General features: G+C 39.0%; 1 protein-coding gene across 8 annotated transcripts in view; it reads right to left on the bottom strand.

Annotated features, from left to right (window-relative positions):
- Positions 1–27,221, bottom strand: part of AIG1 (androgen induced 1) — a 241,938-nt gene that overhangs the window by 75,722 nt on the left and 138,995 nt on the right. The window contains exon 4 of one of the 8 annotated variants that reach the window (XM_041739570.1): positions 19,010–19,592. The exons of the other annotated variants lie outside the window; for them this stretch is intronic. Coding sequence (XP_041595504.1) covers positions 19,545–19,592 — 48 coding nt within the window. The 3' untranslated portion in view covers positions 19,010–19,544. Of the gene's footprint in view, positions 1–19,009; positions 19,593–27,221 lie in introns of those variants that run through there. 8 annotated transcript variants of the gene reach the window in all.

Here is a 27,221-nt window from a genome sequence, read left to right as displayed (position 1 = left end):
CTCTGCCCCTGCTTCCCTTTAGGTTCTGAAGCTTCAAATACAATAAGATAAAAGAGGCAGGCCTGTGAGCATGTTAAGAGTTTTCCCACAATAAATAATTCTTCCCATCCCTCACTTGTGGATGGATCCTTCAATTTCCTAGAGAAAAAGTATCTTGGCAATGATGTCACACTGTTTTAACAACATGAAGTATTTAATATTTCCTATGCTACTCAGATTATATAAACCCATTTACCTTCCCCTGGTACAGTTTAAATTTGCAAGTAGATTTCATATAGAGATGTTTTTTTGCTAAGCCATATTATGAAAACACTTCCTCTTGCAAATTCTCTGACTGCCTTCTGTTATTTATTTCGCTGTCGCATCCATGGTTGGGCTGCAGCAATTGTGGAAAGCCTCTTAGCAGGAGCACCTCAAATGTGTCATCCAAGTCTCTTTTTCAACAGCGGGATGGGTTAGATTCTCTCTCTCTCTCTCTCTCTCTCTCTCTCTCTCTCTCTCTCTCTCATAACTCACACGTTTGCTGAAAGATAATCATTGAGGGAAATTGACCATAAACTATCCATTTGCTTTTCCCAGAGCCCAAGGATTACCATCTAATTTAAATTTAATGCACTAACATCAAGGAAGGAGAAGAACTCCAAGAAATTCCTTAAGTCATTGCAAGGTTAGAGTTGTTTGCTTAGCTCATTGCTCTCACTGGAGGTGTCCTTAACTAGATTTCTCTTCTCCTGAGGCAATGGTAACTCTAAGTGAATGAGGTTTCCTCTAACTTTTCATTTTTGTGGACTCAACTCACTGTGGGGTTAGTTTGGAGGTGATTCTATTTCTCCAAGTGTGTTAAAACACTTTAGACTCCAGCATTTAAAACATTTTAATATGAAGGAAAGGGAAGAGTTACAATTTACATGGGTTTTTGTAATGGATTTCTATTTCTCCCCTGTAGATTCTGACACTTAACTAAAGCTACGTTTCAAGGGGAAACCTGCTTGCTTAGGTCAAGGCCACCAATATTTACACACCACCTCCAAATCTAGCTTTGCATGGGTTGCGAGGTGTGAACATCGAAGAGCAACCAATGCTTTCCTTCTTTCCACTGGCCTCTAGAACATCAGCTGTGGTGGGTTACAGTGAGGCTCCCAGGTCATCCCTAGGCTGTTTGCTTGTGTTTGAAACTCTGGGACTCTCATTTTTAATTATCAGCCCTTTCTTTTCAGCTAAAAAGCTGAAGCCAAAGAGAAAGGCATGTTTGTTTGTTTGTTTGTTTGTTTTGCCTGTTAATTTTAATGAGCAAAAGTAAGAATGAGGACAACTGTAGGCTTTCTCTACGCAAAATGTACTGATCAATGAATAGCTTTTGCAGGTGTGAGATGAAAAGTGACTGACTGAGGGAAGGGCTTTGAAGTTGAACATGGGTAGCATTCTAGCTTTGTACTTACTAGCTTTGGGGCAGACAGCATATTTAAGCCTCAGTTCACACATCTATAAAATGGAGTTAAAAATAATAACCACCTAATAGTGTGCAGGAATAATCAGACAATGTATATAAAGTGTTCATCATAGTACCCATCACAGAATAATTGCTCAATAGATGTTTGTGTTATCATTCTTTTATTGTCCCAAGAATCTTTCCTTGATTCTTTCTTGTGACCACAGTACCCCAGAGGGTTTTGAGTGAACTTGGAGTAGAGTGGCCTTAATGGGCCCATATAGGGAATCTACGATCATGGATGAATGAATGAAAGAATGAATGAACAGATGAAGTTTATGGCTCTTAAAGAAAATCAAAGGATAGTAGTAGATTCCAACTGTTTAATAAAAACTGAGTATAACTATGCATATTGAACTGACAATAGGGGGGGTGGGGAGGGGTGTCTGCAAGAGTAGAAGACCCTTACTATCTTTATTTACCCCCTTCTCCAAAACAACTTTGGCCCACCAACTCTACAGAAATGGTTCAATCGGTCTCCAGGTCACTATATCCAAATCTTATCATACTGAAAATTTTAATCAGTTCACATGCAGTAAGTTTAAAACTAAATTCATCGCCAGCCATCTTTTCAAGTTATTGTTCTTCTAGTGTTCCCTATCCATTATCCAAACAAGTACTCAAATAAGACACTGAGAGTCATTCTGACTTCCCTTCGATTTCTGTCTTGTAAAACACTGGGAACTGACCAGAGTCTTTTTGGTAGGGGGGTGGTATATTCCTTTTTTTTTTTTTTTAAGGTTTTACTTATTTATTAGAGAAAGCTAATACAGAAGTGAGGGGGTAGGGGCAGAGGGAAAGAGAGAAGCAGGCTCTTCACTGAGCAGGAAGCCCAATGTGGGGCTTGATTTCAGGACCCCAGGATCATGACCTGAGTGGAAGGCAGACACTTAACCGACTGAACTACCTTGGTGTGGGGAAGGGGAGGGTACATTCCTAACTTTGGCTGTGAGCATGTTAGGCATGAGGAAGCCTTATGATGATCAAGTACATGTAGGTCTGCCCCTTGGAAAGAAGCTTTAGCTACATGGCCAATGAAGCTTTGGGTGTAGATAAGCTCACTTATGAGACAAGTGTATATTAAGACCAAAAGAGGGCCTAAGAACAAGACTTGGAGAACTCCATGTTTTGTGCTGGATGGCAGAAGATAAGCCTGCAATGCACAGTAGAGGAAGTAGCCAGAGACAGAAAAGGAAAGCCAGACCATGTAGTATTAAGGAACCAAGAAGGAAGATGTGAGGAGAGAGCAGTCAGTAGCATCTAATTCTACTGAGAAGGCAAAATAAGGACTGAAAAATGTCTACTGATGTTCTGGCAAGTGGAGGTCAGCAGAGGCCTCAGTAAAACCCACATCAGTAGTTAACAGAGAAAGAAGACAATAGTGCAGTCAATACTACTAGTCCATATTATCCAATCTAAACTCTTGGGCCTAGAATTTAAGATCTTTCCTTAATTGTTCCTCAAGATGTTTTCAATTTAAGTTTTCATTTATAATCTCCAAAGTAGCTCTTTGCTTCAGCTATGCCAGTCCCCCTACGGATTTCTTTCTCCATTCTATTCACATGTCCCTCTTTCATTTTCTCTGCCAATTAAGTCCACAAAACATTTTCATTAGTTAGCAGAAGCTGCAGGGGAAGAACCATGTAATAGAAGAAAAGTCTTTAAGCAAAAGTTTTATGAGTTTTGCAAAAGGGTGTGGGTGAGAACAGAAGATACTGCTCTATTTAATGTTAGCAATGATTAAGATGAAATCTTTGCAATGAGATCAGTTGTAATTCAGCATTGCTGAGTCAGTGCAAACATTAATTCTATTGATTTGAGTCATAATTTGCAAGTTGGTTGTTCACAATTCAGAGAGGCTGAATGAACTAAAGCTCATTTGAATTTGTTCAGTGTATTTAATACTTTTCCATTTTATGATAGATTAAATGATGTGGAAGACTTTTGTCTTTATTTTACTGATGAGGAAATTGAGAAATTATATTCTCTACCATTTGTATAGAAAAGGTTCAGTCTAGTGGGAAACATCTGGCCTCTGTCTTTGGAGAAGCCTAGATTCAAATCCTATTGATGTCAGTGATTAAGTTAGAGGACTGTGGACATTTATTTGGGTTTTCTGATTCTCAGTTTCCTCATCTATTAAATGAAGATAATATTCACATGAGATTGTCATGAGGATTAAATTATGTAAACCCACAGATGGGCATAAACAAACATTCAGTAGTTATTAGTTTCCTTTCCCTCCTTAACATTCAAAATCCCAACAAACAAAGCACCACCAGCTGCACATGGATACGTCCAACCCTGAGAACTGGCAGGATGTGACGAACAGTAGGGGAACTCAGCCTCTCACCAAAGTATAAGTCTCTGTCTTTCACAGATCTTATTTGACACAAGTAAGAATTAGAGCTCATGAAGAGGTTATCTTGGCCTATTGGACTGACTGAGCTCATGGGGTCAAGACAGAGTATGCATGTGTGAGGAGACCATGATTTATCGCTCTGTCTCCATATGCTTTAGTACACTATCCAGAACCTTCAGACAACCCAAGAAACACTCCATCATGTATTGGCTAATTAATGCAACAGATGAAAAAAGCCTGGATAAGAAAAAAAAATCTCAACTTGGCTTTCACACAAACTCTACATGACCTGGGGCAAATTACATAAAATATCACAATTTTAGTTCTTTGCGGAGCCATTTAGAGCCAAAATATTGTGAGAACCAAACTAAACCAAACCCAAACCCAAAAAGCAGGCATAAAACTTTTTGTAAAAATATAAATGCTTAACTACTATAGTTTAACCCATATACACATGCAGAAACTCAGTTATATGTTTCCACTGGAAACCCCAAAGACTCACAAGAATTGCATTTGTACTAATTTCAGAAGTTTAACTTGTTTTTTAAGGGTCTCTTCAATTCTTTGCAGAGGTCAGTGAAAAAAAATGTTTTTTTGTTTTGCTTTTGTTGTTGTTGTTTACAAAGTTATGCCACCTGGATATATTCAAGCTTTCTCTGAGTTGTAAACAGTACATTTCAAACTTTATTTTAGTGACTCAGGTGCTATTGAGAAGGAACAAAATGGATGAGACCCCAGGATCTTGGAACACTCCCTAAAAGCCATCAGGCATGGATCAAGGCAGTAAGCTGCCAGCTGTCTTTGAAACTGACACAGTTGACTTCAGCTAAAATGACATGGCAGCTTTAAAATGATTCTTTCCAAAATAGCCACTCACCAGAAAGTCATAGGTTGTCTTAAATATTTAGTTTCTGTGACTCCAGCTGCATGCTTTAGGGGCAAATGAGACCAAAGGTTGAAAATATTTCCAAAGCCAGTTAGATGATTTAAGATTTCCAGTCCCCTCCTGCCATCATTGTCCTAAAACGAGGAAAGGGAAGTGAGCATTGTCTTACTTTTCCCATCCACTACTGACATTTTAAAAGAGGCTGCAGTCAGAGGAAATAAATATATTTTAAAAAGTCTTTGTAAAAAAGCTGGGAACATAGTTTTCTTTTTTTTCTTCTGATAATATACAGAGAGTACTAAAGAAAGAAAGCAATATATACTAAAAACTGTTGATGGACCAGAGAATTTCACAGGGTGTACTCTGCATTAGGGAAATACCATATTAATAATGTATTATATTCAATAGGACCCTTTCTGACCCTATTTAGCTATATGTCTCATTTTTATCCCCTTGGCATCCATGAAAGATTTTGTTTGGATTTAATAGCTCCATACTTTAAAAAACATTGGAAATCACTGGGCAAAAAAAAAAAAAAAAAAAGTCTAAATCTACCAAAATAAAATTTATTAATGGCCAATGAAAATCTAAAATTCAATTTTAGAAAGTCAATAGCACAAATATGGTAGCCCCTGGGGCACCTGGGTGGCTCAGTTGCTTAAGATCTGACTCTTGATATCAGCTCAGGTCATGATCTTAAGGTCATGAGATTGAGTCCTATATTGGGCTCCACGCTCAGCAGGGAGTCTGCTTGAGATTATCTCTCTCTCTCTCTCTCTCTCTCTCCTTCTCCCTGTGCCCCTTCCTCTGCTTTCTCTCTCTTCCTCCTTCTTTCAAATAAAAAATAAATAAATAAAATATTTTAAAAAATATTAGCTTCAGAAAACAGCAAATGACAGGACTCATATAAAGGTGTAGACTTAGAAGACATGGAGAAAGGGTGGGAGTAATTTTTAAAGTATTGGTCCTCCTCTATTTTCCATTTAAAAAATTCTAATTTCTTTCAGTTTTTACCATAGGGCCCATTTTTCTGACCACTTGTTTTCAGTGCTTTTGTCTGCACATTATGGAGGCAAAACAACAACAACAACAACAAAAACCAACAACACTGCCTATACCTGGGAAGTTCAATTTTATTTATTTATTTTTGCAATACTATTATTATGTCCTAAATTCATAATCACTTTTTAATTTGTTATTCTTTTTACCTATCTCAGTTATTTATTTGATTTACAAAACTATATTTTTTCTTAAGCACATAAGCCATCATTCCCAAAGGAAGACACTCTCAAAGTATACAATAATGAAAAATACAACAGCATCATGTTAGTCATCTCAGAAGGATAAAAAACCATGTTCTCCAATGATTCCCTAATCTTTAGAAAGAATGGTGATTTGTAGTCAGACAAAATATCTTAAAACCTAGAAAGGATGGAGCAACAGTTTATAGAATCACAGCCTCTTTATGAAGGATTAGCATATATCATCACACCTAGAAAAATAATTAGAAAACTTGATGTAAAACAGCGTGTTGTGGGGCACATCAGTCAGTTGAGCATCTGCCTTTGCCTCAGGTCATGATCCCAGAGTCCTGGGATGGAGCCCCGCATTGGGCCCCATGCTTGATGGAGAGCCTGCTTCTCCATTTCCCTCTGCTGCTCCCCTTGCTTGTGCTCTCTCTCTCTCTTTCTGTCAAATGAATAAATAAAATCTTTAAAAAAACAAACAAAAAACCCCCAAACCCAGTGTGTCCTATTTATTAGCATTCTTTGAAATTCTCATGAAAGGCATGAACTCTCTCTCAGAAAAATCCACAAATGCACATACTCACACACATTTTCACAAACGAGTTGTGACTTCCAATCCACCCACAGGCATAGTTGGTAACCTCATGTTATGGACTGACTTATGTTGCTCCCTAAATTCATATGTTGACGTCCCCAACCAATGTTACTGTATTTGAACATAGGGCCTTGAAAAAAGTAATTGAGGTTCAATGAGACTATAAGTGTGGGGCCTTAATCCAGTAGGGCTAGTATCCTTATAAGTAGAGGGAGAGACACCAGAGGTATGCTCACACAGAGAAAGGGTGACGTGAAGACATAGTGAGAAGCTGGCCATCTGCAAGCAAGGAAAGACCTCAGGAGAAACCAACCCTGCTAGCACCTTGATCCTGGACTTCTAGCCTCCAGAATTGTGAGTAATAAATTTCTGTTAAGTCACCCAGTCTGTGCCACTTTGTTATGACAGCCCTAGAAAATTAATATACTCCATGACTGAAAGAACCATTATTATATATGAAGGACAGTATGTTTGATGTTGCTAATTGCAGACCACTGATGTTCTGTACCTAAGAACTGGCTGATGCTCATACCTGATAGTTTACTCGAGATTACAGGGTCAGAGACTTCTAGAGTGGGAAGGATCTACTTTTAATTGCCTTATAAGCTATCAAAAGTCTATTAGTATTTTCCTTAGAATACAAAAATATATAGCTCATTAGAGCTAAAATTGTTACATATCTAAGTCAGTGACTTAAATTGGGGAAAAAAAAAAAGCTCACCAGAATCAACCTATAACTAGACCATGAGCCTATGAAGCAGTATCTAAGAAAAAGAAGTTTTCTCCAGAATTTTCAGCTTCAGGTTGTGTTTATAGATGAAACAAAACAGGTACATCAACAGGACAGCTAGGACATTGCCTCATAAAATGGTCTAACTGTTAAGGTGTATGTGGAAGATTCCCACTATTAAGTTGTTTTAAATTTGGACTTTGCCATGTCTAGTGTCTCTTGGATGTTTACTTGGGCCAAAGTTTCCACCTACCATCGGGCCACTTTAGATGCCATCTCTTGTTTCATCTAAGTTACAGAGGCTGCAGCACAGGTAATATTTAAGCATGTAAATACTCTCTCCTCCAAGTGACACTGCAAAGTGGTTTTTCTTTGATTTCCACGTTTGCTCCAGATCTCTCTGAAATTACCAAGACCTACTACTGCTGCTTATTATTACTGCTGTTTGTTGCTGCTTACTGCAACAGACCTGTGTCGGGCAGGAACCCACCACTTTCAAAAGGCATTTTCTCACCACACAGAAGGGAAGAAGTCTTTGAAGAGGAAACAGGGTCAGTGGGGGCTGAGTTCAAAGCACTCCCCAATGGCTGGGAAGCAAGAGAAGACTTCAAAAAGGAAAAGGGCCAGCCTTTGATGAATCTAAAAATTCAAAAGAATTTCTTTGCTCACCTAACAGGGAGATTCTTCTACACTGAGCTGTAGGGAGAGGAAGGTGGCATCGTTACTAACCCAGGAGGTTTAGCGTAAACAAATCAGGACCAGGAACTTCAGCACAGGGGACTTCTGCAGTGGAAGATTTGTTTAGTCTGAAGAATTTAAAAATGATTTGAAATGGTTCCTTGAGTTACACATTATGAAAGACTCTGAAAATGATTTACTGTCCCTGTTGGAACATTTAGATTTTCAGTACAAATATCGAGGACTTCCTAGAATGACTGCAGTAAATGCATCATTGACAAACATCAACTTGTGGATAAATATTTTGCTTGGGAATAGTCTGTTCATATTCTTAGTGAGAAATAGTTAATGAGCTCCTGATGGCAGAAGTACAGAACTCCTAACTTCCCTACATGGCTATGCTGAAGATCTGTTAACTAGACAATTTTTCCCAGCATCTCAACTTGACATTTGGGAAGTATATTCTCATAGGTTAATAATAAGTGTTATTTTAGTAAGTGTAATAAATATACTTTAAAACATACTTAATATATTTAAAAATTTATTATAAATAAAATAAATGTTGGTTAAAGTAATTTGGTTAGCACGATACTTGGTATTTTAAAGGTCAGATGGCCCTTACCTGGTTGTTAAGTCCAGTAATCTAATTCTATTTATATAAGAAAAAAATCCTAAATTCTATATTCCATCTGAACAAGAAACACAGTTTTGGAACATGACCTGTTCAAAATACTTATAAATATATAAGAATGCCTATGGTAGTTACCAGATGGTGATAGACAATTCTAAGATGTGTTTTCCATGATCCAACTTCCTGGTATTCATGCCTTTGAGAATAGGCTAGCCCACTGGCTTGCTTCTAACTGAAGTATATGGTGACGTTGATGGGATGTCACTGGGCTAGATAAGATTGAGACTTCTGTTTTGCTAGCTGGCTACTTCCCTAGATAGTTTTGATAAGGCAAGTAGCTATGCTAGGGAGGTCCACATGGCAAGAGCTGAGGGGGTGACCTCTGGCCAAGAGCCAGCTAGATACTGAGGCCCTAAGTCTAACAGCCCTAGAAACACTGAATCCTGCCAACGTCCACATGAGCTTAGAAGGAGATTCTTCCCCACTCAACCCTTCAAATAAGACCCCAACCCTGGCTGACACATTCACCACACCCTTAGCCTGGATCTAAAGTCAATGACCCAGCTAAGCCATATTTGGATGCCTGACCTAGAGAAACTGTGAGATGATAAATGTATGCTGTTTTAAGAAGCTAAGTTTCTGACAATTTGTATATAGAGCAATAGAAAAAAAAAAAACTAAGGAACTAAGTGCAGATTCATCTAAACATTTTGATCTTACCCATATGAGTTCAGACTAGCCCATTACCATTTCAGCTGGGCCTTCAATGTTATTTCAAAACAATTTGATTTACCTTATTAACTTCCTAGCACATTAAGGCTTTTATCACAGAATTTCTCTACTCTGGTTGAACCTCACCACTTCCCCCCATTTTCCACCCTATTCAAGGATCTGGTATATGTGGGGTTTTATGCTAGCTGTTCCTGTACTGCACATCAAAAGAATGATGAACCCCATCATAGAATACTCTTAAATTTGGCAGAAGGGGCATATGCACATAAATATCTGGTTTTCAAGAGATAATTAAGTGAACAGAAAAGGGATTAGGTGGCATGAAAGTTCCAAAGAGGAGAATGTTCTGTCTGTGGGGATAGTGTTTGATTAATCTAAGCTTTAGAGTTGGAGAGAAGGAGAATAAAAATGGAAAGAAGCTATAATGGGGTTTATTTCAGAAACAACAGGTTGCTTAGTTTAAAGGGAACAAAAGGGAGGGCCAATTGCCTTTCTTATCCAGAATGTGTATGTAGGTGGTGGAAGGAAGAACAGTGGAAAGAGCTGTATGTAAAAGGCCAGGGATGGGGCCAGGATGGGGGGAAGGGGAAGGCCTGAAAAGCTGCAGCTTTAAATGTAGTGTGATCGGGAGCCAGAGGGGTCATTTGGGTGCACAGAACTAGAAAATTAAAAAAAAAAAATTAGGAGGATTTCATCTGGGGAATTCATGGATTCATTCAACAAACAGTAGGCAGCACCTGTAGTGTACAGTGCAGTTTCACTCTCATGGACCTGGCAGTCTGGCCCCCTCAGGATGGTTTGCCACAGGGCTATCCTGAACCTGCCTTAGGTCAAAATTGACTCTAGTTTGGAAAAAAAAAAACCCCACAAAAACAAACAAAAAACCCTCCAAAGATAGGCTGGTTTTCAAGATAAGAACTCTGGAGACCTCCATGAAACATTTCAGGTAGTGTATGTATTAATTTCCCAAAGCTTCTGTAAATATTACCTAATATGGGTGGTTTAAAGCAAGAAGCATTTATTCTTTCACAGTTCTGGAGGCTAGAAATTAAAGTAGGTGGGGAAGCGGTCCTCCAAAGGCTCCAGGGCAGTCCCCTTCCCTGCCTCATCCAGCATCTAGAAGTTGCCGGCATTCCTTGGCTTGGGACTGCATTACTCCAATCCGTCTCTTGCTCATGCTACCTCTTGCTGTTCTGCATGTCTGCTTGATCTCTCCCTGCCTTCCTCACATACAGACACTGGTGATCCAAGAGAGGCCCCTCCTTCCCAGATCCTGAAGCAATCACATCTTTCTGCCTTATAAGTTAATAATCACTCTTTTGCCATAATAGGTAATATTCACAGGTTCTGGAGATTAAGATGTAGACATATTTTCTGTCATTTTTTTTTTTTTTTTACATTTGGAAATAAACTTACTCATGGAACGCTTTTGAGATTTTTAACTTCCCCAGTGTTTGCCATTTTAGTTAGCCCTTACTCAAACCACAGTAATTAGCAAGAAAACATTTAAAACAGAAAAACCATGAGTTATTTCAGGTAAGCATATAAAGAGCTGCCTCCTATCCCAGAGCCAATCTTGATGGGGTAAGAAGACACAGGTGCCCATTTATGGAAAAAAAATGACTAAAGTCCAGGGCCTGTGCACAGGGCACACGGAGAACTGGGCCAGAAAGGGGACTAAGTCTGGGGTTCAACTAGCAGGAGTACTGGTGTGGCTCACCTTGCTTTGGACAGGCCACACTGCTCTCTCTGAGGAACCCCATGTGCCTGCCATGCTCAGTTTACCTTTTCTAAGGGACTTTTTATGCATGGCTTGTCATGCTGCATATACTATGACTTGACTTTCCTTGTTGAAGCCAACTGGACAAGGAACCAGTGCTTGATCTCAAGACAGCCTACTATAGTTAGGCAGTGGTCTGGATGGTGACCTGCTTGTTGTAACATAAGCCCAATGGAGTTGCATTATATGGGATCATGACTGCTGACCCTGGTCTTTCTTTTAGAGGCTTTACATGTCAGACACACAAAGAGCATTAGGAGACAGTAGGATGGGCTAAAGCAAAAGATACATGGCAGAAAAAAAAAAAAAGATACATGGCAGGAAGCAGAAGCCATGAGGTACTAGAAGCTATGAAGTGGAAAAGTATTTTGTAACAGCAACAGAGACCCGAGGTGGTAGTGGAATAAGGATTCCAATCTAGTGGACAGAGAAGTGGATATAGAAGGGCTGAATATTGAATTTGTGAGGTTATCAGAGCTGCTGTCGGGTTTCCAGAACTACTGTCAGATGAAAGGAGCTTCTTTCCAGGCCTGGCTATAACAATGTCCAACGTTCGTTTTTCTGAGGCCTGGCTGTGAGGCTGCCCAGCTGGTTTTATGTCTTCCCTTACAGGGAAGGGTAGTGTACCACGTATTCTCCTACTACATCCACGTGAGCTTCAGAAACCCCTCCTGGTTTCTTTCTCACAACTGAGAAAAACTTGAAACCCAACTTGCATATCCCATTAGTGTCAATAAATACTTAGTAACTGATTATTCTGTCAGTGAGATAGGAAATAGCTTCAAACCGACCATTTGTCCCCACAGAAAAAACACCAGTCAAAAGACATCTCCAAACCCGGAAGTGGCTTTATGATTTCCTTCAGTTGTGGTCATTAACATATGGTGTGAAAACACTTCAAAAACTGCAATGTCCTTATAAATGATAATTAAATGACTTTGTGGTAAACGTGCCCTAATTTAAAAAATATGCGTATTATATAATTAAGTGCTTATCTTTCAATTAACACGAGCAGCCCCTCTCATGAGCCAAAATTAAATAAGTGGGGATTGGTCATTTCATTTTCCCTTAAAGGGAAAATGCTGAAAATGAGTATGGATGATAGGTTGTCCTGTTCCACACAGGACAAATTTCACAAATTTCACAAATTTCAGTTTTTCAATGGTGGTATAATTTCTTGATATTTGCTGTGCCTCAGAATCTCTATGGAACTTAAAAAAATGTAGAGAGAGTTGCTTATGCCTTATTTCAGGAGATTCTGATTAACGAGGCATTCAACTAACGGAAGGGGACTGCAGCAAGTGGAGGAAAGATAAGCTTATTTTTTGCCTCGATTCAACTTCAGTTGCTGGGACTCACACAGCTTGACTCCTGCCTGGGTGGTAGCTGGCCTTGGACACCAGCATGGCTGATCTGTGGGTGGTAGGTGCCACTTCTTTAGTTTCCCTCAATGATCTTTCTCTGTTTGCAGTGGTTACTCAGAAAAGCTCTTCTGAAGGGTAGTGTGGGGGGAGGTGTGGATCTCTGGCCACTTCTCCCCTCACAACCATCCGAGCCTGACAAACAACAAAGATAGGGTTTTTAAAGGAACAAGTTGTAACCTGTATCTGTAATTACATCTTAAGTTTCAGGGTACTGGAGATAGCCGCCCAGGACATAAAATAGTGCCTTCAAGAATGTGTGAGGACACATCACTCTTACATGTGCCATTGTGACATCCTGTATGCAAACAGGTAGCTCTCACACAGCTTTCATAACAACACTTAAAGCACATGACCATCAATACCTTTCCTTGGTTTAAACTTGAATGCATCTATTGGTAAGTCCTAGTAGCCGCCCCCCGCCCCGTTTTTTTCCGTGAAGAAATAATACAGACCTAACTAGTTTCAGAGATAATATTATTTTCAAGGCTCATAAAAACTCCATAGACTCTTAATAGTCGCTCCCAGGAGATCACAAAGGAGCATTTTCCTTTTGAGACAGACACTGATGCTCAGCATGGCTAACTGTGCCAGAGGGAGAACTCAGTGGGGTTATTCACAGAAAGACCAAGAACTCTTGAATCAGATCCACCCTAAGTTCAAATTCAGGTCCTACCATTTATCAGCAGTCTTATCCCAGGAAAGTCATATCTGTAGGTAGCAAAGAGGGATGTTTACAGATTCCAGAGAGAGACTGCCTGGATCTGAACCCTGGCTCTCCTGCTTACCAGCTAGGGGTTCTCAGGCAAGTTTCTTAAACTCTCTGCATTTTATTTGCTTTGTCTATAAAATGGGAATGCTAGTGGTCAAGAATTAACCTACTCAAAGAGAGGTCTGATCTTTGCTCTCAGCTATTAGGAGCTGCTCTCTACACCCCTGGCATAAGCTGCCTGACAGGAGTGTCTTTGCCTGAGTTTGGCCACTAAACAGTCTAACAATATGATTTTATGATGGGATTTTTGGGCCACATGGTAGCAGTTCTGTCTCGACAAAGGCATTGAGACCAAAGGTCAGCCATGTGATGGCACACAGCAGTATGTGGTTGAGTCCCAGTAAAAACTCTGGACACCAAAGGCTCAGGTGAACATCCCTGATTGACAATACTCCACAGTGTCACACATCCTCACAGTGAAGAATTGGTGCCATCCATAGGTCCATGGGGAGAGGACAACTGGAAACTCCAGAATTGGATCTTTCTGGACTTTGCTCTATATGCCTATTCCTTTGGTTTACTTTGATCTCTATTTTTTTTTCTTGTAAAAACGCACAACCATCAATATGACAACATTCAGAGAGTTTTGTGAGCTCTTTTACCAGATTTTTGAACCTGAGGACAGTTTTGAGAACCCGTGACTTGCAAATGGTGTCAGAAGAGAGAATGGTCTTGTGTCAACACTATTCTCTCTAGCTTTGTGACTGGTTAACTTTCACAGTGGCTGAAACTTCTGTATCCCCTTATGTAGTCATTAGGAGGATTATAAATTTTGATATATAAAACATGTGGAACAGTGTACGGTATATAAGTTGCTCAGTAAATGTTGGCTACTGCTTTATGAGTGTCACACACAAACATCTACAAATCATTTTTTTTTAGATAAACATGTACTGCGTGCCAGTTTGTGTGTTAAATAGCTCAAAATGGCCATCTAAATTCCCAATGAACTCTAAGAATAAATGAAAAAAAACTTAGGGGAGTTTAGTAACTTCCCTACATCAAGTCAGTAAGCAGAAGTTAGGATTTAAACCGTATCCTTTGTGACTTGAGCAGAGACCCATATTTCTTGAAAGCCTATGCTTCTGTTAAGCTAGATTGCCCCAGAAAATATCTCTGTTGAAAGTGCTCATCGACTACACAGCTATATATAAGGATTACAGGTGATGTTTGCAGGCACCCATGCAAAGTGATCAATAAATGGGAACAAAAGCTACCAACTTCCCAGTGGTTTTCCTTGGCAGGATAGAATCTTCCAAACAACTCTATAGGAAAAACCTGGATAAAAAGCCCCATTTCAAAAACTCCTTCATTGGCTGATATAAAAAAAATAGCACCCTCATCTCAAACTTGTTTATCCCTTTTCAAAGCAATTATCATTCTATATGATTGTAGCTTTGGGAGGGGCAATATTTATTCTTGATTGGGTTTTCTATGGACATCTGAAATGAATAAACATTTTAGTTTCTGAATTCGAGTGTATCAAATTCCATTAGAGTATCAATAAAATGAAAGAAGAAGTAAATTTAGGGCAGAGCCCTCAGGGGAAAAACATCAAATCACCATGAGAGTCTACACACTTAGAATCTTCTATAGAAGCTGTGTTCCTTTTTTTTTTTTTTTACTACTTTTGTATAAATATATGCCATTTCAGTATACTTTGCTGCTGCATATATCAAAATGCTTTCTAGAAAAAGAACTGACAACAATTCCTGTAATTTCTCTCATTCAATGGATTGGACTAATTACACGCCCACTCCTTCACCTCTCCCCAGCAACTAGTGCTTCTTCCTTTTCTCTTTCCTGGTTTTAATCATTTTAACCTCCTTCCCTTTTCCTCATTTTCTTATAAATTTGACTTCATTCTTCATACTTTCTGGAACATTTTGTACTTATGAACATGTGCTATTAATAGCAATGTTTCAAATTGGGATAATTCCTCAAATTGCAAGCCGCCTGGTTGCCATGGGACCCAGTTTGTTACTAGGTTCACTTGGTTCATCTTTGGGGTGCCAACTCACCTTGAGAAGTATTACAGAGTTCTCATAAACCTGAGTAACCTCTCTATGACTTAACTGGCATGGGCTAAGAAAGGGTTGAAACTATTCCCCAAATTCTCACTGCAGATAATTAAATAATTATTCAATCTTTTGTTTTATTCTGTTTGTATAGGTATTTGGTTCCTTCCTTCTCTCCTTCCTTCCTTCCTTCCTTCCTACCTTCCTTCCTTCCTTCCTTCCTTCCAGGTATCTGTTAAAAAAATAAATCCATATCCTGGATAATGGCAATACTTATCACTAGAAAGGTTTAATAATACGTTTCCATCTACATTGAATGGTTTTTGTGAGCACCAAATGATAAAATGTAGGTGAGAAAAAGTGATTTGCCAACTATCCTATCCAAAGGTAAAAGATTATTATAATATTAACTTGGGGAATAAGGACTAGCTAATGTTCAATGTTTTGAAGAATAAATCCAGAAGCTTTGTTTACTACCTGGGCTTTGAGAGGTGCTATCCTTAACCAAAAGTGATAATGGTCACTGATCCTTAGTGATGTTAATTTAGTGATAAGAATGTTACCAGTTGTTTTTTCTTCCAAGTTTGAACTATTAGTCATATTAATGGCTATTTCCTTTGTTGAATATTTATTTAAAATTTTATTTAAATTCAATTTATCAACATATAGTATAACACTCAGTGCTCATCTCATTATATGCGGTTGAGTGTTTATTTAAATACAATGGCTTCTTAGAGAGGGAATTTAAGTTCAAGTCCTCTGAGTAGTCAGGAAAGGGCTATTGTGGTAATACATGCTATAAGCTGGTGAACTCAAACTGAATTTATCCATTTTTCAGAAAAAGAAATAACCTGATTATGTAATAGATCATAAAAGCCCCTGAGTAGATGTTCAGATGCCAGGACTCTTCCAAACTCCCCACATTTTCCCAGCTTGTAGAAATTTTCACAATTAAATCAATTGTCCATCTGGTATCTTTAAGCCCACAGAGTTTTGTTTGTGGCACTTCAGGTTAAACTGTTGAGGGGGAAAGCCTTCTTTATCCTGAATTTTCTGTTCCAAGTACATTGTGAGTTCTTAGTGGTGACATTTTAAGAGTCCACACCTACGTGAAACATTTACCGCGTGTTCAGAGGCTACCCAGAGTATGGTGGATTCATGGAGCCATTGTAATAATTTCATCACCTTCAAGGAATCCACATGTCTCAGACTGGGAATTTTTCTACCAAAAAACAAACAAAAAAAATCCTTAAAATCTGAGCTGGCAATCGAAGAGTGGCAGCTCTTGACTTGAGGCCTGCCTCCTATCCCCACTCTAATGCCATTCCACCACTCAGACTCTAGGTTGAGATACCATCTTCATAGGCCATGCTATTTAGAGCTCCCACGCCTATCCCACCTTGACTGAGAAGTGAATTCTCTCCTCCTTCTAACCTCATTCATATTCATTTCCTCCAGGAAGCACTCTTTCAGGAATAGACAGCTACCCTTCCTTCTGTGTTCCCACACCACAGAATGTATAATTCTGCTATTTCATCTTGCAATATTGTGAGCCAGTGTTGCTCAAACTGTTTGAAGTCGGATGCTGCTTTATTCATCTTTGCATTATCAGCGCTGACCAGAGAAAGCAAAGAGGTTTCAATTCCTGTGCCAATTGTTGTAGCTTGACAGGATCACTGGACACTAGGGTAAGAAAGATTTTGAGGCCAAATCCTGGTATGGTAGAGAAGCGTGTTGTAATTGATTAACTATGCCTGTGTGGAGAGCAGAAGGGGAGAGCCGAGATATCAGTGCCACATGTGCATCATTCCCATAGAGGTGGAAGCTTGATAACGCCTGTTGTGTGCACAAAGTATACTTTCTGGTTCAAACTGAATGGACCTCTAGTCACAGTTGAGCCTGCCAAGTGTACATGATAAATGCCTGTTGCTGTTTTATCCCCCTTTAACCTCAACTGTTTCCAGAAAATCTCCATCTATTGAATCCCACTTTCCCTCCACACTCTAGGGGATTTCATTTCTTATTGCATCCTCAGTAACAATAAGGCAGTGGTCTAGGGCAATATTTCTGAACCACAGCCAGCTGACAACATAGAATGATTTATCCTTTTAAGCAAGTACAGAAAGTCTCCCTCCTCTACTATATCAAGACTTTAACAATACCCATGTTACTACTGTTTTACCAAATAAAATGTAAAGGTTCATCTCGGGTGACTTAACATCAGATATCTGGAAAGACGAGACTTCACCAAGTCAAAAGATTCCTGGAATTTTGGAATCTAGGATACTTTATCTGGTTATTTTTAACTGGGAGGTCATTCAAAGAGAGATAAGACTAAGGTTCCAAGCAAGTATGTAATTGTGGGGAAGTACCTTGCCAATTCCAAGTATGCATGGGCTTCCTTTTATTTATTTTTTTTTTTGAAACTCTTACCAATGCTATTTTCACAATTTCACTTGGCATTCCAAGAGTATTACTCCTTCTGATCCATCCTGGAATTATTTGGCTTTTATTATCTTCTTGAAATGCTTTAGATAAACTGTGAATATCTTAGATAGAATTTCAATTCTGCACTCAATAAGGTTTAGCATCAACATATGCAACTGCAACTGTTGCCACATAATCAACTGATTGTTATCAAGAGCAGAAAAAAAGCTGGACCAAAGCTTATTGTAAAAAGGGCATGAATTGATACACTCCTGTGGAGTAATAAAAACACCCTCTAGTCTGGTCTCAGGAACCAACTCTATCTGCCAACAAACTTTACGTAGATCTAGGACGGAAATAATGTTGGCAGAACCCAATAACCCTAGTGGGTCATCCATCCAGGGCATCAGATAGGAGTCAGGCTTAGTAACATTTCATATTCCACAGACCGCACACATCCTGTCCTAAGAGAGACAGTGATACCCCAGGAGTTTCAGTGAGGTCATATTCTCAGCCATCATGTCACAAACATTCCTCTTGCAAGGTACATACAACATTACCAATTTGAATGAAATGGAAGTATTCTGTATCTAGTTAATAACAGGTGGCTAGGTTCATCTTTCTCGGGTTTTCCCAAATGAAAGCAACAAGTAACTAGTTTAGTTTAATCTATATGTACCATAGTTCTGACACTTTTTAGAGACATATTGACTTGACACACAGATTTAGAATTCTCTTAATCCATTCCTTCATGGCACGGGGTCACTAACTTTGATTTTACGGTGAGTAAAAATGGCCTGTGGTTTGGAATCAAGATAGAACTCAATAGAAATTTTGGCCCTGTCAATCAGTGGCTATAAGACTCTGAACAGGTCATTATACTTCTTTGTATCTTTACTTTTTCATCTGAAAAATGGGGATAATACTGTCTTTCTCTTAGGGTTGTGAAAGATTGAACAAAGGTACACATGTAAGCTGCCACATAGTAAAGATTCAAATAAGTAACGCAATTTTATCGTTTTAAAAAGATTTTATTTATTTATTCATGAGAGACACAAAGAGAGAGGCAGAGACATAGGCAGAGAGAGAAGAAGGCTCCCTGTGGGGAGCTTGATGCAGGACTCGATCCCAGGACCCCGGGATCATGCCCTGAGCCAAAGGCAGATGCCCAACCATTGAGCCATCCAGGTGCCTGGCAATTTTATCTTTACTGTTATTGTTACAGATGCATTATTATGTCCTCTGATGTAATTTTGTTATATATGTGATTTTATTTTTTTCTCATATTATGATATTATGTACTAATCTTACCACTCACTTAAATTTGTCTTCCTTTACTGTGGTTCAAATTCCCTGGTTATTTCTGAGATTTGGATGCTTTCTCATGCTGGAAGTCTTGAGAATTCTTGGTTCTCCTCAGACTGCTATTACTCCTGCTCATCCTAAGCCCTTCCCTCTACTTTTTCTTTTTACCCCAGAGGAGGAAATATGTCGACACAGATAAAAATGCAGCTGAGTGACCTTGCTTAAATGCTCTGCACTTTTGTTTCCTCATCTATATAGCGGGGAAAATAATAGGACCGATCTATTAGGGTCATAGTGAGGGTTAAGGGAGTTCGAATAGTACCCAACACACGATAAACACAGTAGAAGTATTTGCTTAATAAAAACAAAAGGAAATGAAATACAAAGTGGAGCTCTGTTAGGAGATGTAACAGCAGGGCTGAATGGGAATCAACTCTCTTTGCTTGGCTCCTTTCTTTGTCTTTTAATGTCTCATTCTGGAAGTGGGAACATGGTGACAGTCCAAATCTGAGTTCGTATCTGAGGAAAAAGTTGTCGAGAAAGTTTACTTTGAGTAAGTAATATAGGCTGAGGGATAAAAAGGCACCCTCCTTTTAATGGCTCCGTCTTACTCATGAAATCTAGGGATTCCACTTAGGCATTTAGACTAGGTCTGTGCTAAAATAGTGTTTCTGAAGCATGTCCAGGATCTTTCAGGAGCTCTCTCAACCCTTTGTTAAATGTAACTTTAATATCTACCTTGTGCCAGCAAAAGATCAACTGCAGAGGCTACAATTTTTCTGTTTTTTTTTTCTTTGTTTGTTTTTAATTTTCTTTACAGCATTCTTCCAATATTCTCTGATGATGGATTGAAGTTCTCCAGGGGGCTTGGCAAACATTAGATCAATGTTTGTATAGGAAAATCTATAGAAATCTGAGTAACTTGTTTTAAGCAAAGAGCATATAGGAATGTGTAAGATTTCTGCTTCAGGAGTAAGTAACTCTTCATGGAAGTCTTGTCAGTTAAGACAATCTCAGAGTGTGGTCTGTGGACCAGTGATTGGCCATTATTACAGATCCATGGAAAGATAAGGACAGGAATTGAGAATAAATGTCTAGAAACTTCTAGTGTGTCAGGTCTTGTGCTAGAAAGATAAAGAAATGACACACACCCACTGTTAAGGAGGTGAAGTTTACTGGGTAAGATGGGCTCATAAATATGGATGTGCAAGTGGAAAGATATGAGGGGAAACAAGATCACATGATAAAAGAGGTGCAAAGTTGAACACACGGTCCTTCCTCCATTCATTCCTCCTGTCCCTGCCAAGGGGGCTTCTCAGTTCATCAGCAAGCAGCCATAGATAAGCACCCACAACCTCAACATTCTAAAGCTACAACCACAGTCTATTTCAACAACAAAAAAAGAGCATAAGTTTTCCAGGTAGTGGATATAAGTGTTGTTGGTTCTTTGGGTCCTGAAAGTGTTAATATTAAATATCTGCTAAAAAACATTCAGGGAATTTTAACTTCTGTTATAATTCTTTTGGACTAGATTGCCCTTCTGCTATGTTTCAACTCTGAATGCCACTTTTTTTCCCTTCAGAGTTCAGCTCAAATGTCATTTCCATTCTTCATCCTCCCCATATCCTCACTTGTCCCATTCCAAAAATGGCAAGTCCCTTCTCAGTGTTCCAACTGTATTCTGTACATACCTCTAGTAAAGCATTCATTGTACTCCAATTTCAATTGAAAATGTATAAAATATAATTTTTTTTTGCCTGTGAGTGGACTGTATTTTGTTCACCCTTGTATCTTGGTGCCCAGTTCAATAAAGACTTTTGGAAGACCAAGGTTCTTTCAGGTTGCCCCACAGGATGTCAATCTGCCTTGTTAATTATTTCTACCATATCCAAATTTAAGACAAAAGAGAAGTTGTAACTGATCCTGCTCCATTCCAAATACAAGCCAGTCGTGAGGAGTTCATGTGTCTTAGTGGCAATTTTATTCCCTACTTTTCCCTTCTAAGGACCTTTTTCTCTGGTAACATAAAATCTTTTTGGATAACAAAAATTTTCTTTAGGACCTATCCTTCCTAGCATTAGCTTGAGTATTACCACTAGTTGCAGTTTCTTCAAATGTTCTTGGCTTTTCTAGGGCTAAATGAGCATTGCTAGAGTGTCTGCCTCCACCCAACTCTCTATAACAGACATTTATTATTCCTTATAAATCAACCCAGATATTGTAGCTGGTGGAGACCTCCCCAACTTCAGAGAAAGCAAAGCTGCACCTTCAGATCCAAAAGATTAATTATGATTGGTTTAGGGCATGATGTGTTACCTAGTTCTAGCCAATGAGATAAAAAAGAAAGGCTGGCTTCTTTTCCAGAGTGAAAAAAACCGGCAGAAACAAGAAAAATGCCGCAGTAGGGAGAAAGGCTTTTCCTCTTATGATTTCCTTTTTTGCTTTGGATATCATTTATAAGAAAGTAACTCTGGAAACAAGGCACAACTTATAACCACAAAGCAATAACTTTGAGGATAAAAGGCCACCATACTAAGGGTGGCACATTGGAAACCTAGAAAGAAACTAGGTCCTTGGTGGCATTGCTGAGCAATTAAAATAACACCAGAAACACTTACCCTTTGACTTCCTTTTATGTGAGAAAATAAATTCCTAATTTTTTAAGTCACTGGTCATGTTTTCTGCTACTTGAAGCCAAAAGCTTTCTGATTAATATAATTCTTGAAGTTTTTCCTGCTTTTCTTTTTAACTGAGACTTATTTCTTTTCTCCTTCCCCACAGTTTTAAACTCTAGCCTTCTTTCAAAGACAAGTTCAGTTAGAGTAGAAACGATTTTTCCAGAGCTGATGGTAAACTTACATGGCATCTGTTCAATAGATGAGGAAACCAAGGGAGAGATAAGTTCCAAGATTTGGCCAGGACATACACAATAAACATTGGTGCTGGCATCCAGCTCTTCTAATTCCTAATCCTGGAACTGTGACTCCTGAGAGTCCTGACATACTGGAAGATGAACCATAAGTGTAACACAGTTAAAGGATGGTATTGTTTTTGACACTATATCCCCAGGCCCTAGCAGAGTGACTGTACACTGTTGCTTATAAAGATTTGTGAGATAAATAAATGTAGTCCCAACTATATTATAAGTTCCATGAAATAAGACTTCCATAATTGGCTACTCAGGCCTCAGCATGGTACAGTAGATTCTCCATAAATATATATTTTTTTGGTGGGTGAATGACTGGGAATTGCCATTGGAGGTGTGATGCTATTTTTGAGACCCGAGGAATTAGTCAAAGGCACTGAAACTCAAAGTATTGGATGATTATTATCGAGATGGAGGAAAGGACACCAAAAAAGTTAAATTCTTGCACTCAGAAGTCAGTTAGTGGGATTTAGACTTAGGTTTCATCACTCACCAGTGGCATGGTCATGGGTAAGTTACTTACCATTTTCCTTATATACAAAAATAGGGATAGGAATAGTGCCTCCTTCATTGGGTTTTTGTGAGGACAAAATGGAATTATGAGAACATAAAAAACTTATAGCACAATGCCTGGTATGTAGGAAAAAATTAATATATAGTCATAATTTTATTGTCTGTGTTTTTGAAGAAAATACGACTTCTAAGGAGGTATGAGAAAGGAATGTGGTTTAGAACAGACAAAACAGTCATGTAGGTTGACTTAATGCAAATATGTTTTAAGGTGGGGGGTGCATTTCTGGTTTAGGTAGCTCATTTTGCTAACAGTTTGAAGAAAGAAAAAGCTAAGCAGATGGCATGGTGACACAAAGGACTGCAGCCTACTGCTGCTAGAGCTTGTAAAAATGGAACCCCATGGCTGCCAGCTTGGCTGAACTTCAAACAAGTCCCACAAAGAGTGTAACTCACTCACGAGGGGGCAGGAATTTGGTGTGAAGCTCTCTAAAGTGCAAAGAACATTATCATTACGTTCATGGCAGCTTGACTCAGTGCTGGGTCCTGGCCCAGATGGGAAGCTGGTGTCAGAAAACTGTGGTCAGATAGTGCATTGCATGGAGGGACTCCAGGGATGGAGGCCTTTGAAAAACCCTTACTCCAGAATAACGACAAATTACCAACAGATGGCGTGAGTCACGGAAGCGGGGTCTGAGTGAAGCATCTGCAAACTCACGGCAGAGGCCCTGCCCTGCTGGGCAAAGCGAGTAGAAGCAGGCCCAGGCCCAGATGGCCGCGAAGGTCACCAGGAGGGGCATCAGCCATACGCGCTCTACTCCTGAGAACTGGCACAACTTGTAAAGCCCACAGAGGCTTCCCACTATCAAATAAACCAAAATATCCTCATCAGGGAAAACATCACACTTCCTCTTGAGCTTACTGGTTACAAGAAAATAAAAAGGTATTGGGGGCAAGGAGTAAAAAGCAGAGCCTAGGGAAGGTATTTAGTAGAAAAAGGCTACCATTCTCTCCATTCCAGAAGCTGATTTGATAACACTTCCTTTCTCATGTACAGGCTTAGCTTCAGATCAGAAACATACTGTAGATTGTATCCTTCCCACCTATTTTCCATGCCATTATTTTATAGAATCTAGCCACGTGCAAGGCTGTGTGCAAAAGTATCTAAACAAATTACAGATTTTTTTTCTTCTTCCAACATGTGTCCTGATGGACACCTGCAGTGATGAAAGAAAACACTAAACTTATTAAAAAGAAAAGTCTTGCATGGAATGACCTCACAGCATTCCATTTAAAGGAAAGCCTGTCTTCTGGGGTTCCACAGTACCTCACACATATCCTACCCCCCTCACCTTGGATGTAACCATTCCCTAACCCATGCTTTTGCCACTAGAATTTCAGCCTCCCAAGTCAGCATCATATATCATTCATTCATTTATGAATCCCCAACACTCCCCACCTAACATAGTAGGCCCTCAATTAATGACTGATGAATGAATACATGCATACAGGGCTATGGAGTAATAACTAGTTTTTGTTTTTCCCTTTCCAGGAAGGGAAATGCATTTGAACTCAGCATGGGATAATCCTTTTGCCATATTCTCAGCCAATCTGATTGAAGTTCATTTCATCTTCATCTTCTAATTGGTCTTTCCTCGTATTATGGATCATAGAATATTTACCACTGAAGGTGAAAGGCCACTTTCTAAATGAAAGTCTAAGTATTTCTGTTCCACCCTGCTATCAATGTTGTTAGATTAGGTTCTTAAGTGTAATTTGTATTCCTTCTTCCCTAATAAAAAGATCCTAATCAAGACCTGTCTGTGGAATCCTTTCACCCCATTCCCAAAAGAACATTTGGAAAATCTAGGTTAAGGAAAAGGAGGATCTAGCAAGGTGACACTAGGGCTGGATTCCTTTTTTCCCTTTCTACTTTATTTCTCCAGCAATTTTTTTCCCATGTAAAGACAAAACCCAATCAGTGCTCTATCAAAATTTTCTTCTCTTTTGACACAAAACTCTTAAAAAGACATCTGATTCTTTCAACCAGGTAAGGCAATAACAAGGAATGTCTTTTTTCTTTGGGAAACCCCTGTAGGGATACTCATCTCATTACTATTAATCACTTTAATTGACCTCTAAAAGAAGACAATTGACAAAAGCAACAGGAATTGACCTCATGCAGTTTTTCAGAGCATAATTACTTTCTTGTCTTTTATGAGTGAGTACATTGTATGAAGAGATCATGAAAAGAAATCTTTTCTCTTTGAAAAGGCAATTTGCCTAGTGTTTTACTTTAACAGTAAGAAAAACTTTCAAAGTCCAGCTCTTCCTCTCTGTCTAGTGATGTGGTCCATACTCACTCTCTACCTTCCGCCCACACCTCCATGAGGTTGGGCAGAAGTGTGTTTTTTGGGGGCAATTTTGTAGTTTTCAGAACATCCTCCCTGGTACTCAAGCACCATGGACAGATGCCAGACATCTAGCTTCTCAGAAGTACCTAATCAAAATGCAGATCTTTTTTTTAAAGTAAAAAAGAAAGAAAAAAAGCCTTTTCTAATGATTTACTAACTTGGTAAACTATAAACATGATAGAGAAAAACCAGCACTCATTCACATTTTGGTGGTTCCTCAACTACATAAACCAGGTTCCTTTGCCCTTCCTCTCTTTTATCTCATCAAACCACCAACCATTCCCAAATTTCCTAAACTGTAATTGAGGCAAAATGAATGAACCAAGGTCATGTAATCTGAGGACCTGGTTTTAAAATTTAAGAAACTGATTTTCAAATGATGTAGGAAATGGCTGCAGTGCCAGGCAAAGCCACCCCTACTGTCCATGCCCTGAGGTGACAGTCATCATTATCACTTCATGCTTCAGCTACTTTCTGGGCTTCAGAGACAAGTGGGTTGTATAGTGCCTGGAGTAGAGCCAGGTATGAGACTCATGGACACCTCTTCCATCAATCAACACCTCCCTCTGCTCATGGCCTCCAGTCTCGCTGTTTATTCCATATACATTTAAGTTACCATTATTTGGCTCAGGGGGATTAGTATAGGCTGAGAGCTCCCAGAGTATAAGAAAGAAGTGGCATAGCCAGTGTATTACTTTGAAAAAAAAATCACCGTTGTACATTTTTATATTCATTTGTTCTACTTAATGCATACAGATTTATTGATATGCTGTCTTTTCAATTAGAAATTAATGGAGCCAAAAGGAAGCTATGGCATAAAATGGTGGAAGAGATGCAAAGAAGAAGAAAGGGCCCCAGAAAGTAAACGATCTTGAAAAAAATAAATCTAGGTAGCTTGTTTTCTGCCATAAAGGGAAAAACAAAGTAAAGAACTCAATTATTAGCAGATTATGGTGATAAAACTAGTAACCTATTTAAGGCTTTGGTCTTTTTAAAGAAGACACCTAGAAAAATCACTTTTTACCTCAAAGGAAGCTATGTAATCTAGAATTTAGGGGTAAATGTATACCTTCCTGTCAAGGACAGATGGCCCATACACATGCATTTAGTCATGGCATGATGCTTGTCTACTACTTTGTAGTAGTTGCTGGAGGGCAAGGTCTATTTGACTGAAGAACTCACCAGGAGCTGCTTAGCCTTAGTCAAGGTGTCCACAGCCCAACCTTTTCTCTGTTACAAATGGATATTCTTTGTTCCCCTCCTACCTTCTCCTTAAAATTCTCAAAAAGGCCCCCCAATGACACAAACTCATAAAACACTAAAAACTGACAGCTGTCTACTAATTGCGAGTTTGTATGAAAGTTTCATTAAATGCAGAGAAACACAACAGATTGAGAAACACCGTCCCTGTTCTTTGCACTGCACCTCCCCAGTCAATCCTTCACACAGTTGTCAGCATAATCTTTCAAAAGTCCCAAATTTGATCTACATAAAATCTCTCAAAGGCATCAAAGGCTTCTGAATGCCTTCATGATTGAATTGAGACTCCCTAAGCTGGCATCTAAGACCTTCGTGCTCTGGTGTCTGACTGCATCTCCTTCATCTCCCACCAGTCTTTCATATACAGCTTGTGCTCTGGGCATATCAAAGAACTCTGTTTGTTTAGTATTCCAGACTTTTCCTGTGTCATTTATGTGTGTGCTGTCAAATACAGTAGCCACTAGACACAGGCAGCTATTGAGTACTTGGAATATGATTAATTTGAATTAACCCATGCTGTAAGTATAAATAAATACCAGATTTTGCAGACTTAGTACAAAATAAAAAATGCAAAGTAACTCACTAGTAATTTTAAAATGTTGGTTAGCTTTTAAATGAGAATACTTAGGACTTGTTTAATTAAATAGAACATACTATTAAAACAGATTTCACCCGCTTCTTTCAACTTTTGTTTAATCTGGTCCACATTCGTGGTTTGTATGATGTTTCCATTGGTAGCACTGGTCTACAGTTCTGCTCGTGCTTCCTCAGCAAGAGGCCTCTTTTTGTTTCATATACTAAGATAGCTATTCCTCCTCCTATTAAGAGCCTCAGCGTCACTTCTGGGGAAGCTTTCCTAGTTGACTTCATGTCTTTCATACTCTATTACAAAAAACATTAACATAATATCTATATTGTAGTCACCTTTTTAGGTGTTTGTCTCTTCCCTTCGATTGACTCCTTGAAGGTAAAAGCCCCTTCCCCATTATTTGTGCATGAAGCACTGCCATCCTACAAATGCTTGCGTAATTAACTAAA

The sequence above is a fragment of the Vulpes lagopus genome, chromosome 2 (assembly GCF_018345385.1).
Source record: "Vulpes lagopus strain Blue_001 chromosome 2, ASM1834538v1, whole genome shotgun sequence".
NCBI classification, from domain to species: domain Eukaryota; kingdom Metazoa; phylum Chordata; class Mammalia; order Carnivora; family Canidae; genus Vulpes; species Vulpes lagopus.
Note: the sequence above shows the minus strand (reverse complement) of the source record. Positions and strands in the feature narration are given on the sequence as shown.